This window comes from Ascidiella aspersa, chromosome 7 (assembly GCF_963924565.1).
Source record: "Ascidiella aspersa chromosome 7, kaAscAspe10.2, whole genome shotgun sequence".
Taxonomy (NCBI): domain Eukaryota; kingdom Metazoa; phylum Chordata; class Ascidiacea; order Phlebobranchia; family Ascidiidae; genus Ascidiella; species Ascidiella aspersa.
The window spans coordinates 7,458,225-7,472,353 of NC_139453.1; the positions used below are offsets into that span (position 1 = coordinate 7,458,225).

General features: G+C 36.6%; 1 protein-coding gene across 1 annotated transcript; it reads right to left on the minus strand.

Annotated features, from left to right (window-relative positions):
- Positions 1-209: 209 nt before the first annotated feature.
- LOC146137499 (scavenger receptor cysteine-rich domain-containing protein DMBT1-like) lies at positions 210-11,807 on the minus strand. Its single transcript, XM_083394364.1, has 10 exons — positions 11,705-11,807; positions 10,282-10,466; positions 9,142-9,304; positions 8,024-8,229; positions 7,420-7,589; positions 6,325-6,401; positions 5,110-5,291; positions 4,361-4,535; positions 2,904-3,097; positions 210-892 (listed from the first exon to the last, which is right to left on the minus strand). Exons 1-10 carry the CDS (start codon positions 11,763-11,765, stop codon positions 683-685), a joined length of 1,623 nt encoding a protein of 540 aa, XP_083250490.1. The 5' UTR covers positions 11,766-11,807; the 3' UTR covers positions 210-682.
- Positions 11,808-14,129: the final 2,322 nt, after the last annotated feature.

Below are 14,129 nucleotides of genomic sequence, written 5' to 3' on the forward strand. Positions count from 1 at the left end.
TTCATTTTTACACGCTTCCTTGAAATCAATACATATCTACGCCCTTTCAATAGACGAACCTAATATTTTAACTTAACTTTAACCAAATTTGTTTAGTATTTTCTTTTGAACTGGTAATTTTACTTTAGGTTAGATGTCGCTAAAAAACCTGGTCCATAATAGCTAATTTGACCGAAGGTAATACAGTAAATACAAAAAAACGATTCATTTATACTTTGTATGCCATGTGGTGTATTCACAATAATGCCAAACATGGAAATTTCGGGGGTACACAGATAAGCATTCATATGGTTATATCGGCTCATAGATACATAGTCATCAACATAACAACGCAAGTATAGGCCTATAATGTTATTAGACACAGAAAATACTGCTCCATACATTTGTCCAAATCAAAGGTACACAACTATGTGAAGCAAAAACTAAGCTGGGGCCGAACTCAATGTGATACACTGTAAGCCTGGGTGGTTAATTGTGTCGACCAGAGTATACGGTGTATCGACCTAATAAAGGTAGACTATTTACAGTTAAAATGTAGTTAGATGTAACTCGAATCTAAATTTTGATTAAACTTCACAAAGCTTACCACAGTTTTTGTTCATTTTGTAAACGATTTTTGTGCATTTTGTAAACGAATTTGACTTGATGTAATTTTGACCCCAACTTGAAAAAACTATATTTTTTATTTTTTTCCCAAGCCTTTTGTAATTAGACTAAAGATAGAACCGCGCTCGTGTTGGTAAGTGGCCCTAAACCCAGCCCTCCCTTCCGATAAATCGGTCTTCATCACAACCGTGACTTGATTGTTCACGCTCGTGACTGTGTAAACTGTCAGGTAGGAGCCCGTGAACTGAAAGATTGACTTCCTGGACAACCTAGAACCCTCGTACACCTGTAAGGTAAAAATAAGGAGTTAACTCACTAAAACAGTGTTTCTCAACCGGTGTGCGGCGGCACCCTGGTGTGCCATTTGTAATGCTCAAGGGTGCTGATACGACACGCATTTCAGAATTTTTAAGAACCTTAGTTTTGCTTAATTGGTAAGCTTCTTGATACAACTAATTGTGTACGATTAGAGACTGTATATCAAATGACATTTTCCTACATGTTTTAAGTTGATTGTGTCGTTCCAGTTCCATTTATATAGTGACATTTCAGTAAAATGCCCAACGAAAATTCCAGTCGGTGTGCCGTAAATCTAGTGATTATTTTTGAGGGGTCCCGTACGCCATAAAAGGTTGAGGATCACTGCTTTAAACTGCTGCAGTAAGATAACAGCTTATTATTGTTTTGGTGTTTAGCAGTCGAAATCTAAAAATAACTTTGTTTCTCCGAATGAAATTGTATGTTATGAAAAATGTTTGATAAAATAGGCCGAAAAAAACAACTGTATTATTTTGGATAAAGTGCCGATTCGACACAATTCGGCAAATCACTCTTAAAAGGGTAAGTTTATCAAAAAATGTAGGTTAACAACACAAGCTGACTGAACGTCTTTACACTAAAGCAAAATTTGGATTAATTTCCTAAAACAATTGAACGTGTTAACTTTGCTAGTTTTCTTGTCGGATTGGTTAATGTATGTTTTCAATTAAAATTTCATCACATGGTTTGTTTTTATTTTCCAAGCTAAGAAAGTGTAAGAGTTTGACTTTGGCAAGCTACCTGTAAGTAGACTTAAAAATCAACCCCTCTTTTCACGATGCTTTACAGTTTAGATTTTAATGGTTTCCAAACTTTTTGGCTTCACTTTTTCGCGGCACACTTTTAACAGAACAACAATAGAGTCATTCTACAATCGCCCTTAACATGCGGCAAACCAGTGTTTAAAAAAAGCAATTTCAAAATGACTTCAGTCCCAGTCGAGACATTCGTAAAATAACTTAAGTCCAAGTCAAGTCTTTTTGAATAAATAACAAGTCATGTCCCATTCCAAGTCATCGGTTGCCCAAGTCAAGTCCCAGTCAAGTCATAATTAGAGCAAGCCAACTTCAAGTCCATCCCTTGTTAAAAAAGTAAAACTTTAAATTATGAAAACCGGCAAACTCCTCCGATTATTATGAACAACTCAAGTTAAAAATAAAACAAAAGCAACATAGTGCAAGCAAATTCGTGCAAAAGATTGGGATAAATAACGTAATTTTATAAATAATTGCTTAATTAAAACCATTTTTAGTCATTTGTCCAAAATACTTAAGTCAAGTCATTTAAAAACAGTGACTTAAATGCGCTTAAGTCAAGTCATTGACTTAAGTCATTACAACACTGCGACAAACTATATGTAAATGTCTTAGTATGGTTAATTTGTGATAGGTATAGTGCGTATTAAGGTCTAAAATGCTTGCATGTATGCCTATTGGTAATACAAATAACTAATTTTTCAAAAATTACAAAAAGTTTTGCGTCACACTAGACAATCTCTCGAGGCACACTAGTGTGCCGTGGCACTCAGCTTGGGAATCACTGGTTTAGATAAATGTGTTAGGCATCGCGATTGACCTAAGCACCTTATTCCATCCGCTTGCCAGTTTATGTCATCTTGTTAAGCACCGGGTTATTTTGCTTATCAATGTCATACATTTTTTCATCCGCTTTCTTTAAAAAGCGCCATGAGCTTTATTTTTAACAAATTTCGCATTGCTTTTCTTTGCGATGAATATGCTGTTGCTACCAGGAATGGTACTGTAAAGTAAAAATAAGTTCGTCTGGTACATTTTCTTTTCATTTTTATTTTGCGTCTTATTGGCCACGTGTGTCATTCCCTGATAAAGGCGGTTTAAATAGTTATCCGAAACGTTGGACAAACAAATATATACCAGAAGAACTTATTTTTAGTATGTTTTTTTTACATTTGCAATGCAAAAAAGCGATTGGAAAAGAGTGTTTTTTACTGTCTTTCTCACCGTCAACGTGTCGAATCTCTTCTCGAGGTGTACGGAAAGGAACACAAGCTTGATTCGGGTCGCAGAGGGCGAAGTGATCGACCAAGTGCAGGTGCTCGAATCGTTATAGGTCCCGGGGAAGTTAGGTGAGGAAAAGTACTGCGGTATTTTCGTTGCATCCAGGTTGCCGCCGCATGGTGAGAGGTCCTCGAAATCTGGACACAAACGTTAAGTTTTAGTAGGGGTGTTTGGGCGAGGGTATACGACCTGAGAGCGAGAAAAAAATAACCCAGTTGTTTATGCCAGTGTTTCCAAACCTTTGTTTAGAAAAAGCGTTGGCGACCTAATTCTCTTCTGAACTTTTTTTGATATGAGTCCTGTCTTTGTGTTACCACAGTTTTCTTAAATTTTAGAGAAATCTTTCTCAGAACCCCACTCAATAAATCTAATGGAAAATCAAACTGCAGAAAAAGTTGCGTAACTAAAAAACTAAAACCATTTAATATTAAAAAGTGCTAATGCATCTGGTTACTGTGATGTGCGTGGCTGTTCCAGCCCTTGTAACTATGAGCTGTTAAAAACTTTAATTTCTAAAATTGCCTTATGTTATTTCGCTTATAGTGTCTGTCTGTATCCCATTTTCGACTCGAGGCTGTGGTATTGGTACCTATATGATCCCGTCAGATGAAAGGTTTTATCGGTATTTTAACCATATTGCATACGGCCCAAATAAAGGTATTAGTCATGGGTTGACCAAACCAAATTTCAATCCTATAGGTAACTGGCAAATATCACATTCACAACTCAGACCTGGCGCCTTTACACACGTTATAACAACTATTTGACGCTACTCTTCGCAAAACACATATAGGCTATTATTTCCGAAATACATACGCCAATTGGCTTTAGCTTTACAAAACAACGGCATCACTATACTTTTCTTATTTTTCACCTAGAAATTTTACCCAAAATCCTTTATTAAATCTAAAAACATAAAACTGGCCAGGCGCAATAGCAATATTTGACTCACACCCAAACCCAAACGCTGACTCTCAACCCAACCCAAATAAAAAGCATATCAGAAAAATACCCTGGCTACGTGTCTGAAGCATATCTCATTCTGACTGGTCAGTTAAGTCGCTATCTTAAAAGTCGCTGTTTTAATGTTGTCGCCATTTGTGCAGTTTGATCACAGGCACGCAACACCTTCAATTGTCATGCACTGTTACGTCACAAACGATAGTTATAATTAAGTTTTCTAGTGCGTTAAAACTCAGTCAGTCAGTCAGTTGTTACTCGAAACGGTTTGCTAGCATATTTATTTTTGTTCGATACGGCAGTTCATACAAAAAGTTTAAAACTGTGTGTCCCCCTCCCCCAAATTTATTGGCTGGCTACGTCACTGCGCCGTTCTAACAATCGCTATCCGGCCCGGATTCCATCCCAACAGTACAATTCGGCGCAATTCCAACACTTACGTCCAGGTTTGTATATCTCGTAGTAGGCTCGAAAGCCCCGCTTGTTCAGAGTCTCGTCCGTATCGTATTCCACTCGCAACTCGTTCGAGTTGGAAACGAAGTAGGGAAGGCTGTTCACGGGAGTGGCACTGATCACGTCGATTTTACTGGAGTTGTAGTACGGCCCGTCGCGTATCTAAAACACACATTTAGCGTCGTATTAAGAACTATCATCCAGCATACCTAAGTAGGTATAGCGTTATAAACGTTTCGAATATCTGTTTATTCATCCAACTACAAACGACTCTATGCTCCATAGTATGATACAACGATTCATTTAAAATGATTGACATGTATAGGCTATTCTCAGACCTCGTGAGTTTGCTGTATGGATATGTAAAAAGTAAAGCTTTCTTTCATTTCTTGTAGTTTCGTTTTGCAGTTATTCAAATAGATTGGATACAACAGATAACGTTGCCATGTTTTGTCTTCACTTGCTTCACAACTGTGCATAATAACGAACTATATTCTCTTAAGGACAGATCTCGTGAGTTTGCTGCGTGGATATGTAAAATGTAAAGCATTTATTTTTTTTTATATAGTTTTGTTTCACGGTGGATGCACTAGCTAACGTTGCCATGATGTTTCTTGACTTTCTTCACAACTGTGGATACTAAGTAATTATAGCGACGGCCAAGTTCGAATCGAAAAAAAAAAAACGTTTTGCAAATTAAAACTCAAATTTTGACATATTTGACTAATAGAGGAACCTTGATCCAGTCGCAGCATTTCTCCGTGTCAATCAAACCGAACCAGAGAAGGATCTTGGATCCCTTAGGGGCTCGAAGCACCCAGTAACACTCTAGGTTCCCTGGGTGCTGGTTGGGGTAATTTGGTGACGTAAGGTTCCCGTGCCCAGTCAGAGGAACCGGTACGTTGTTTTGTTCGCAATCTGTAAAAAAAACACAAACTTTGGAGCGTAATGATTGGAAGTTGTAGTAGGACGTAGTAGGCTAAGAATCAGATCAGAGTTTTTCGAAACGTTCAAGATGCTACTTAGCCTGTATTGGTTTTGTGATTCGTACTGAGACATGAGTTATATTGTCCATGTAATATGTTTCGTTTTATGCGCGATGAATTGTTTTTTGGTAACGAAACAAGTTCACTGCGCCAAATTGAAACGGCTTTTGACTTTAGTCCTTTGCATTGATCACTTTGGGTTTTTCGTTCCAGAAATTTTGATACAAATGAACTTTCGGATTTTGTCACTCTTTAGGGAAAAGTAGACTAGATTCTCCAAATCCCCACAAAAAACTTTTCAAGAGCATTATTTTTGGTGATTGAAAACTGCCAGCGAACATTCACAGTTGACATTAATTAACAAAATGTTACTGGTGGTACAAATTGGTCAGGCTAAGTTCTACTGTGTAGTTTGACGCTGTGTCTTTGATATACGTGCTATATTTTGGTAATGTTGTAATATTATTATCGTTATAATCTGTATCTTTTGGTATAGGTATAGCAGTGTTGTAATCAAGTCATTTCTAAAAGACTTACTTCCCAGTCAAGTCCTTTGTAAAATAAATTAAATCTAAGTCATGTATTTTTCAAAATATCAAAAGTCAAGTCCCAGTCAAGTCATAAAAATTAAAAGTTAAATTACCAAAATTGGAAAACTTGGTCAATTTTGTCCTAAAGACTCAAGTCAAGTCAAGTCATTTTCCGCAAATGACTTAAATCACTTCAAGTCATACAAAATAGTGACTTAAGTGCACTTAAGTCAAGTTATCGACCTAAGTTATTACAACACTGAGGTATAACATTAATACCAATATAGCAATAAGTAAAAAAAATAGTGTACCCCGGTTTGAGGACTTTGCGATAAACTACCGGTTTGTGTTGTAGTCTAACCATCAGCCAAACAATAGCAGCGCTAAATACAAAAGTAGAAGGGCTATCACTCTAATAAAATATACAAAACACACCTGTAATTACGGGTGGCCGGGTTGGACGTACTGGTTTCGGTCGTACCAACGCTGCAGAAGAATATAAATCTTTTAATCTAAGTAGAACAAAATAAACAACAACCAAACATTTGAAACACATCTAAACACGCTTTATGAGATTGTTCCGAATTTGATAGCACAGACCGATAAAGTGTATGTAGAAGAAACAGATCTTGCGCATTCCAAAATAACTTAATTTGTTTTATAGTGAAATGAAGATACAATTGCAAGACAGTGTAGAAACCAATGAGCAGTTATTATCGAAATTAACCCAAAATAATAAATTAATTCTAAGATTGGAGTTACCGTATACCGAAGTCCTTAAACTTTGACCAAAACATTCGTTTAATTGTCTTTGTTGGTATTTCTTTTTGTATTTGTTGTTGTAACTTTTTCGGACTTGCAAAGTTGCAACATGTTGTTTTGGTTTGCGTTAACAATTTGGATTTGAATCTTTAACTTTTGGAATCCTCGGGGTTCGGTTTGGTAGCCGAGTGTTTTAATAACCCAGACGATGAGATTTGTGCTTAATCCTAGAGGCCCTTAATTACACTATTTCCATACCTTGATAATGAATTGTAAAGCTAAAAAGTTCGAGTAGATCGACATCATCTTGATTAAGACGTTTCGATATGGCTTTGTATCAGCTTTAGTTAATGTGAATGGCAATTCAAGCATCACTTATGAAAGGTGGGACGCAATTGCTATCAGTCTAAGTTTCTATAGTTGAAGCATTATTTAGCAGCTTCAGGTGTGGATAAGGTACAGCGGTGTTGTCAAGGTGTCGAATGTCCTAATCAAGACGATGTTCATCTACTCTACCGTTTTGGTTTTACAATTCATTATCAAGCTACATTACAGATCTGTGCATACATAGCGTACCCAATATACATTATAGCTTGATAAGGAATTACAAAGCCAAAAAGGTCAAGTAGATCGACATCAAGATGATGCAAGCTCGTAACGAAACGTCTTAATCAAGATGATGTTGATCTACTCGACCTTTTTAGCTTTGCAATTCATTATCAAGCAACATTACACTGCCATAACCATTTTTCAACCAATCATTTTCGCAAGTCCATACTTGATCTAGCGTTTCCGCTGAATCCTCTACCATTTACACTGATATCTGAACGAAATCGAAGCAACAGCCTGCCGCCAGTAGAAACGTAGCTCTTGGGTTTTTTCGAGGTGCCCACCAAATAGCCAATGATTTTTGACGAACTTTCAGTGCCGTCCCTTATCTGTGACAAGCGGACCAAATAGGGTAGTCATTAAATAAGAGAAACTATTAAAATTCAACAGGAAATGTCTTTATTGATACCGATGTCTATAGAGAGCAGGTGTCTGCTTGCAATGCTACAATGAGTTGAGGTATTACTTTGGTCAATTTGGAAAAATGCATTGACTTAAATCTAGGCCTTAAACTTAGTTTTTCGGACAAATTATTTGTGGGGAAATAAAGTGTTATACGTACGCAAGTTTTGTAAAACTGATTAATATTTAACTGATTTTTTGCACAAAAACGAGTTGCACGCCATATGTTGCGCTTTATTTATTTTTTAGTTTAGTTGTTGCTCATAATCGGACGAATGGATAACCTTGCTGATGAGGGAGCTCTTAAAAAAGTAAGAAACACTGCTTTCACAAGTAACCTTAAAAAGCAAGCAATCCTTACCATCAAACTGTCGCAGCAGGCTTCAATCTGATAACTGGTGATGGTAAGGTTGACCTGCTGGCGAGGCGCTGCTTCAATGATCCACGTACAGTAGGAAAATGACGGATAGGTGAAAGGTGAGCTAAAGTAGTTGGGTGACGAGACCAAGCTGTTTCTTTTGGAATCAAGGACGATCCTGCCACCGCAAGCTGGGTCACTCACACGTGCTGGGAAAAAAGTTTAGACAGGACTTAGTAGAGTGAAACGACTCCTGAGTCAAACGTGAGATTTTTTTGGTCCTGAGTCCGGCTCAGACTCTTATAGCCTGTATTTCCCGTTTTACGTGACTAATATAAGGTGAATATTCAACAATCCAATCATAGGAATGCCATATAGTTCATTCATCATCAACATAGTTGAAATATATAGCCCCATAATTATGCTATTCCACCTTTACAATGTACTGTTTGGGCATTAGTTTAGAAATGTGATACTGTACATGCGCACGTCGGACTCAGCAGATTGAAACGTGAAAATGTGTTGTACTCGAAGTTATAGAGTTTTGACCCAGGCAGTGTTTTTAAGGTTTTGGGGTATTTCTCCAGCGGTTTCCCAAATTTTGGGCTTGCAACTTTTTGGTATTTAAATGAAACACTTGCAGTCTCTTAAAACTACTTAGCGGTCACCCAAACCAAACCTTAAAAAAAAACCTGGACCCAGGTATAGTATGGACATTTTGCTACAGGTGTGTAACAACGGAAATAAGTTTTTTAATTTAAACTTCGTGCATTTATATTTTCTGACTCGAGCTTTCACCATCTAAGGGTAGCACCTGTCATTCTTTTGGATATATTTATTAGTAAGCTACCTGTGTTTTATTACGTCGCGAAACTTAGACTAAGTATGAGTTACAATTCAATAATTACTCTTTGTATTTATTGAACCACATTTTAGTTGACACGGATCTCGTATTGTATGCGAACCGGAACTTTATAAACCGATTTTGAAAATAAATTTAGTCGAACCGGAGCTAAACCGAAACTTTTAAATTGCTCCAAACCGAAACAAAAAAATCTGGAACCCAGCCAAACCTGAACCGAAAAAGTCAAGCGGTTCGATTTCCTGGCTCAAAAACTTACCAATTTTGTAATTGGCCGAAAATCCCTTCTTTTCGATCGAATCGTCCGACTTGAACTCAACATAAAGGGCGTTAAACGTTGAAACAAAGTTCCACGTTGTGTTGCCGTCGCCACTAAATGGAAGCAGTAGAAGCTGGGAGTCAGGGCTATCCCCATCTCGAACCTAAATTGAAGTGGGTTTTATCAGTGTGTCAAGTCACGACCGTTTATCAGTGTGTTTAACATCAAGTCACGACCCAAACGTTGGTTGCCGTTTCAGTTATATCTCAATCAATCAGTCTGCATAATTAATAATTAATAATGTTAACCAATGGGTTTATTGGTTTACTGTTTACTACGGTCCACAGTTAGATGTAGAATGGATTTATTTAATTTGTATGTTATTGCGTTAAATAGATGTTAATAGCTACCATTTTAAGCAGTGGTTCCCAAACTTTTTTGGCTCGCGGCACACTAAAAAAATCCTAAATATTTCGCGGCACACTTTTAACAGAATAACGTCATTTTACAATCGTCCTTAACACACGGCAAACTATGTGTAAACGTCTTAATATGATTAATTTGTAATGGATAGTGCGCATTTAAGTGTAACACGTTTGCGTGTTTGCCCATTAGTAATACAAATTAACTTTTTTTTCCAAAATTACAAAAAGTTCACACTTGCAATCTCTCGAGGCACACCAGTGTGCCGCGGCACACAGTTTGGGAATCACTGATTTAAAGTGTCCCTAATATAAAACAGGATTGCATTGCAAGAATCAGTCCTAACAATCCACAATTTTTTATTTTATTTTTGATATTGCTTTTATTTTTTTTATTTCATTGTTCATTCATGTTATTCGACATACATCTTAATTTCGTTTCAAAAGCTTTTATTGGCACAGCAGAAAAGGTCATACTTTACCATTGAGTGAATTTACGTCACATTGTCCAAATGAAGAAAAATTACAGTTCAAGTTTAGTCGAATGCAGTTCAACGCTGATTTCAAAAGAACTTCGTCAGTTTTATAAAGTTACTTATATTTCCTTTCTCTAACGATAAAATAAAGTAATGGTCTAAAAAAAAATATTTATTCAGACAAAAATCCAATTTGCGAATTTCTTTGATTCAATTCGTCGTTTTTGGGGCAATGTTCTTACCTTTACAAAGTCACAGCATCTCTCGGTCTGGATTTTCGTGAACTGAATTGCAACTTGCGCGTCCTTTATGTTGGGCCGGATAACCCACACGCAGTTCTGGTCACTAGGGTAGGATGCTGGGTAGTTAGTGGTTCCGAATTCTTGCTTTATAGTGGTGGCCGTAAGAAGACTGCCGCAATTTTGCACTTCAATTAAAGCAGGGGTTCTTAAACTTTTTTTTACCGCGGGCCCCTAATTTTTTTTTCACCTCGCATGGACCACGGTAGGCAAAAAATTCAAAAATGACGTTAAATTTACGTCACAATAGAAATAGACTTATTTTACGTCACAATAGAAATAGACTTAATTAGTCAGCTGATTTCGATCCAAAAATGTAAAAGTGAAATGGAGTCTTAACGCATTCAGTGGAAAACCGTTTTATTTTTAAGTAAACAGTTTTCTTTGATAGTTTAATAACTTTTTAAATATTCACTAATGTTTGAATTAGGCCTTAACGGACCCCCTAAAACTAGTTCTCGGACCCCAAAGGGGGTCCATGGACCCCAGTTTAAAAAACCCTGAATTGAAGTCTTTGCTTGTTCGTTAGATCTCGTTTTAACACGTATTGGTGAAAACCGTTTAAGATTTAAAACTGTACCCTTGACAGCGTTATTGGTTCATACCTTGAATGACAGTGTTGTGAACATGTAATTTTGAAATAACTGAAATCCTAGTCAAGTCATTTGTCCAAAAGACTTGGGTCAAGTCAAGGTATTTTTACCAAAACGACTTGAGTCAAGTCAAGTCGTTTGAAAATAGTGACTTAAATGCAGAAGTCATTTGAAAATACGGACTTAAGAGCACGTCACTACAAGACTGCTAAATGACCCCTTTACTAAAAAGTTTTTTTTTTACATATCTGGCCTCATTGAGGGCTAAAAATATTTTTTGTAAATTAAATTTTTGCCGCTGAAAATAAATAAGAAAATTATTAAGTATTGCTAAAATCCTTGTCGTTTTAAGGATGCAAAAACCTTGACGAATTAAACGGTTGAGCTGTTTCGCGTTGCATGATACCTGACTAATATTATGAGCAAAAGGCTTAGCCTCATTAAAACGTAGGTTTAAACAAACTCTTTTTTAGTAAACTTATCTCTTTGCAATATTTTATTTTGTATAAGCAAAAGGAATGTAAACATTTTGTTCGGAAAACATTTAACACATATGGTTTGCTGAACGTATGAAAAGAGGCTTAATTTTTTTTTACGATTAAAACTTTACTAGTCTGTAGAACTTTGCAAAATTATTATAAGCTCTGAAATAATGTCAGGTTTCAACTGTCCAAATTAATCTGTCAACGAACAAAGGTCTTTATATTTAAAGATGATGAGCAATGAAAGTAAGTTTTCCATTCTTACCATTGTAACTATTCACGTTTACTTACCTGCATCGGAATAGATTATCACTGAAAGAAGAACAACTCCAGAAAGCACAATCTTCATCATCTTCTTTAGCTTTGTTGTCCGAGTCCTGGATTCAACAAAATGTTATCGAATCCTGCCAGGCGATTGCATTTACAGCAGTTTTTATATTGGGATTCTGGATTCCCGCGTTTTTCTCCCTTCCGTTAACGTAAGGTTGCAGTCGAGCATTGGTTACTTTGTCTAATTGCATCAGGTCACGTTGTTGAGGATTGCAGCGGTGGGTGTGTCCGCAGCATTGCCTGTAATTGGTCAAAGTAACATTGCTGCAACCTGAAGGCTTACGTAAGCAACGGGCAAAGACTGGTTTGCCTTCTTGTTTTTTTCTTTATCGTTTCGTGTTGATCAAACCACGATATCGACTTTGGGGCGCGATTTGCCCGATATCTCGCCTGTACTTACCAGTGGCGTTTTGTGATGGGATTGTTGTAGGCCGATCCAAGGTGATGACTCTTTGTTTATCCACTGTAATATTGGATCTGTGTCTGTTTTTCGGCGAGATTTTATTGAATTACGTAGAATATACATTGGACTGAAATACATGGGTACGGTAAAGTTTTTTCCTCGTCTTGAACAAAAACGGTTTAAAAATTTTATTGTCGTCGCAAAGTTTTTAAAAAGTTGGCATTAAATGTTGGAAACAACCCTTGAGCTAATATAAGTTACATGTTTGCACACTGTAAGTAAACAAATGCCTTTAAGTTTAAAGTGTTAGGTATTATCTCTGTCAAAAAGTTTAAAATGAAGCGCCAGCCTTATTGAAAAAACATGACTTTTTCAAACCTTTTGTAATGTACAGGGTGCTACATTCCCATCTTTTAGTTCATTTTGCAATATATATTACGGTTTTAGTTCTTGTGTGTAACGTCGTCCACGATGCAAGACCCTTTCTTTTACCAACCCGAGAACAAGCAGATGTCGCTTTAATGAAGTCATGGAATATTTTCCAAAATTGTCAAAAATCGCAGTGGAAAGTTTTTGCTCCGCGACATTTGGGCCTGGTAGAATAACCATGCAAAACGCAAAGAAGAATTGGGCCTCAATATTAGATAAATATTTGTAAAATATTTAGTTACACTATGCACGGATCTGCAATATACCTAGATAAAAAATTGCAAAGCCATAAAGGTCGAGTAGATCGACGTCTTCTTGATTCAGACGTTTCGATACGAGCTTGTATAATCTTCAGTTAAAGTGGATTATTAATATATATATTTTGTACTTTTCCGGATAGTTTGCTGTTTCCTGTCATCCAACGCTTCAATATTATATAAAGTTTGCTATTTTCTTTGTCAACTTACGCTGCAATATTAATTAAAGTTTGCGTGTTAGGAGTGTTGGGATATACTGCATTTATATGTATGTCTACGTTGGCCTCTTTAAAGTGTTTTCACATTGAAAGCGCATTTGAAATCTTTTGTATCGATCGCTTCTGATATCAACGGTTTCCCAAAATTTTCCGTTTTCTTGCTCGCCAAAAGTTTCGACACGTTTGTTTCCTTTCCGAGTTACATAACGACCTCGTGGAATATTTTTAAAAACTTGCTTAATTGGCCACGATGCAAGACCCTTTCTTTTACCAACCCGAGAACAAGCAGATGTCGCTTTAATGACGTCATGGAATATTTTCCAAAATTGTCAAAAATCGCAGTGGAAAGTTTTTGCTCCGCGACATTTTGGCGTTTGTAGAATACCCATTGCAAAACGCAATGAAGAATTGGACCTTAAAACTCGCACAGATTCATAAAATATTGCATCGTAGAACATCAATATTAGATAAATATTTGTAAATATTTAGGTACACTATGCACGGATCTGTAACGTACCTATATAATAAATTGCAAAGCCATAAAGGTCGAGTAAATCGACACCATCTTGATTAAGACGTTTCCATACGAGCTTGTATAATCTTCAGTTAAAGTGGATTATTTACAAATATATTTTGTATCTTTCCGAATAGTTTGCTGTTTCCTGTCATCCAACGCTTCAATATTATATAAAGTTTGCTATTTTCTTTGTCAACTTACGCTGTAATATTAATTAAAGTTTGCGTTTTAGGAGTGTTGGGATATATTGCATTTATATGTATGTCTACGTTGGCCTCTTTAAAGTGTTTTCACATTGAAAGCGCATTTGAAATCTTTTGTATCTATCGCTTCTGATATCAACGGTTTCCCAAAATTTTCCGTTTTCTTGCTCGCCAAAAGTTTCGACACGTTTGTTTCCTTTCCGAGTTACATAACGACCTCGTGGAATATTTTAAAAAACTTGCTTAATTGGCAGTTAGACGTGTTTGTCACGGATTTCAACTTTAAGCGAGCACGACTGTAGGTTCACAAACTTGCCCGGTTGTCCGCCGTCCAAAAAACACAACATTTGTTGTAAACA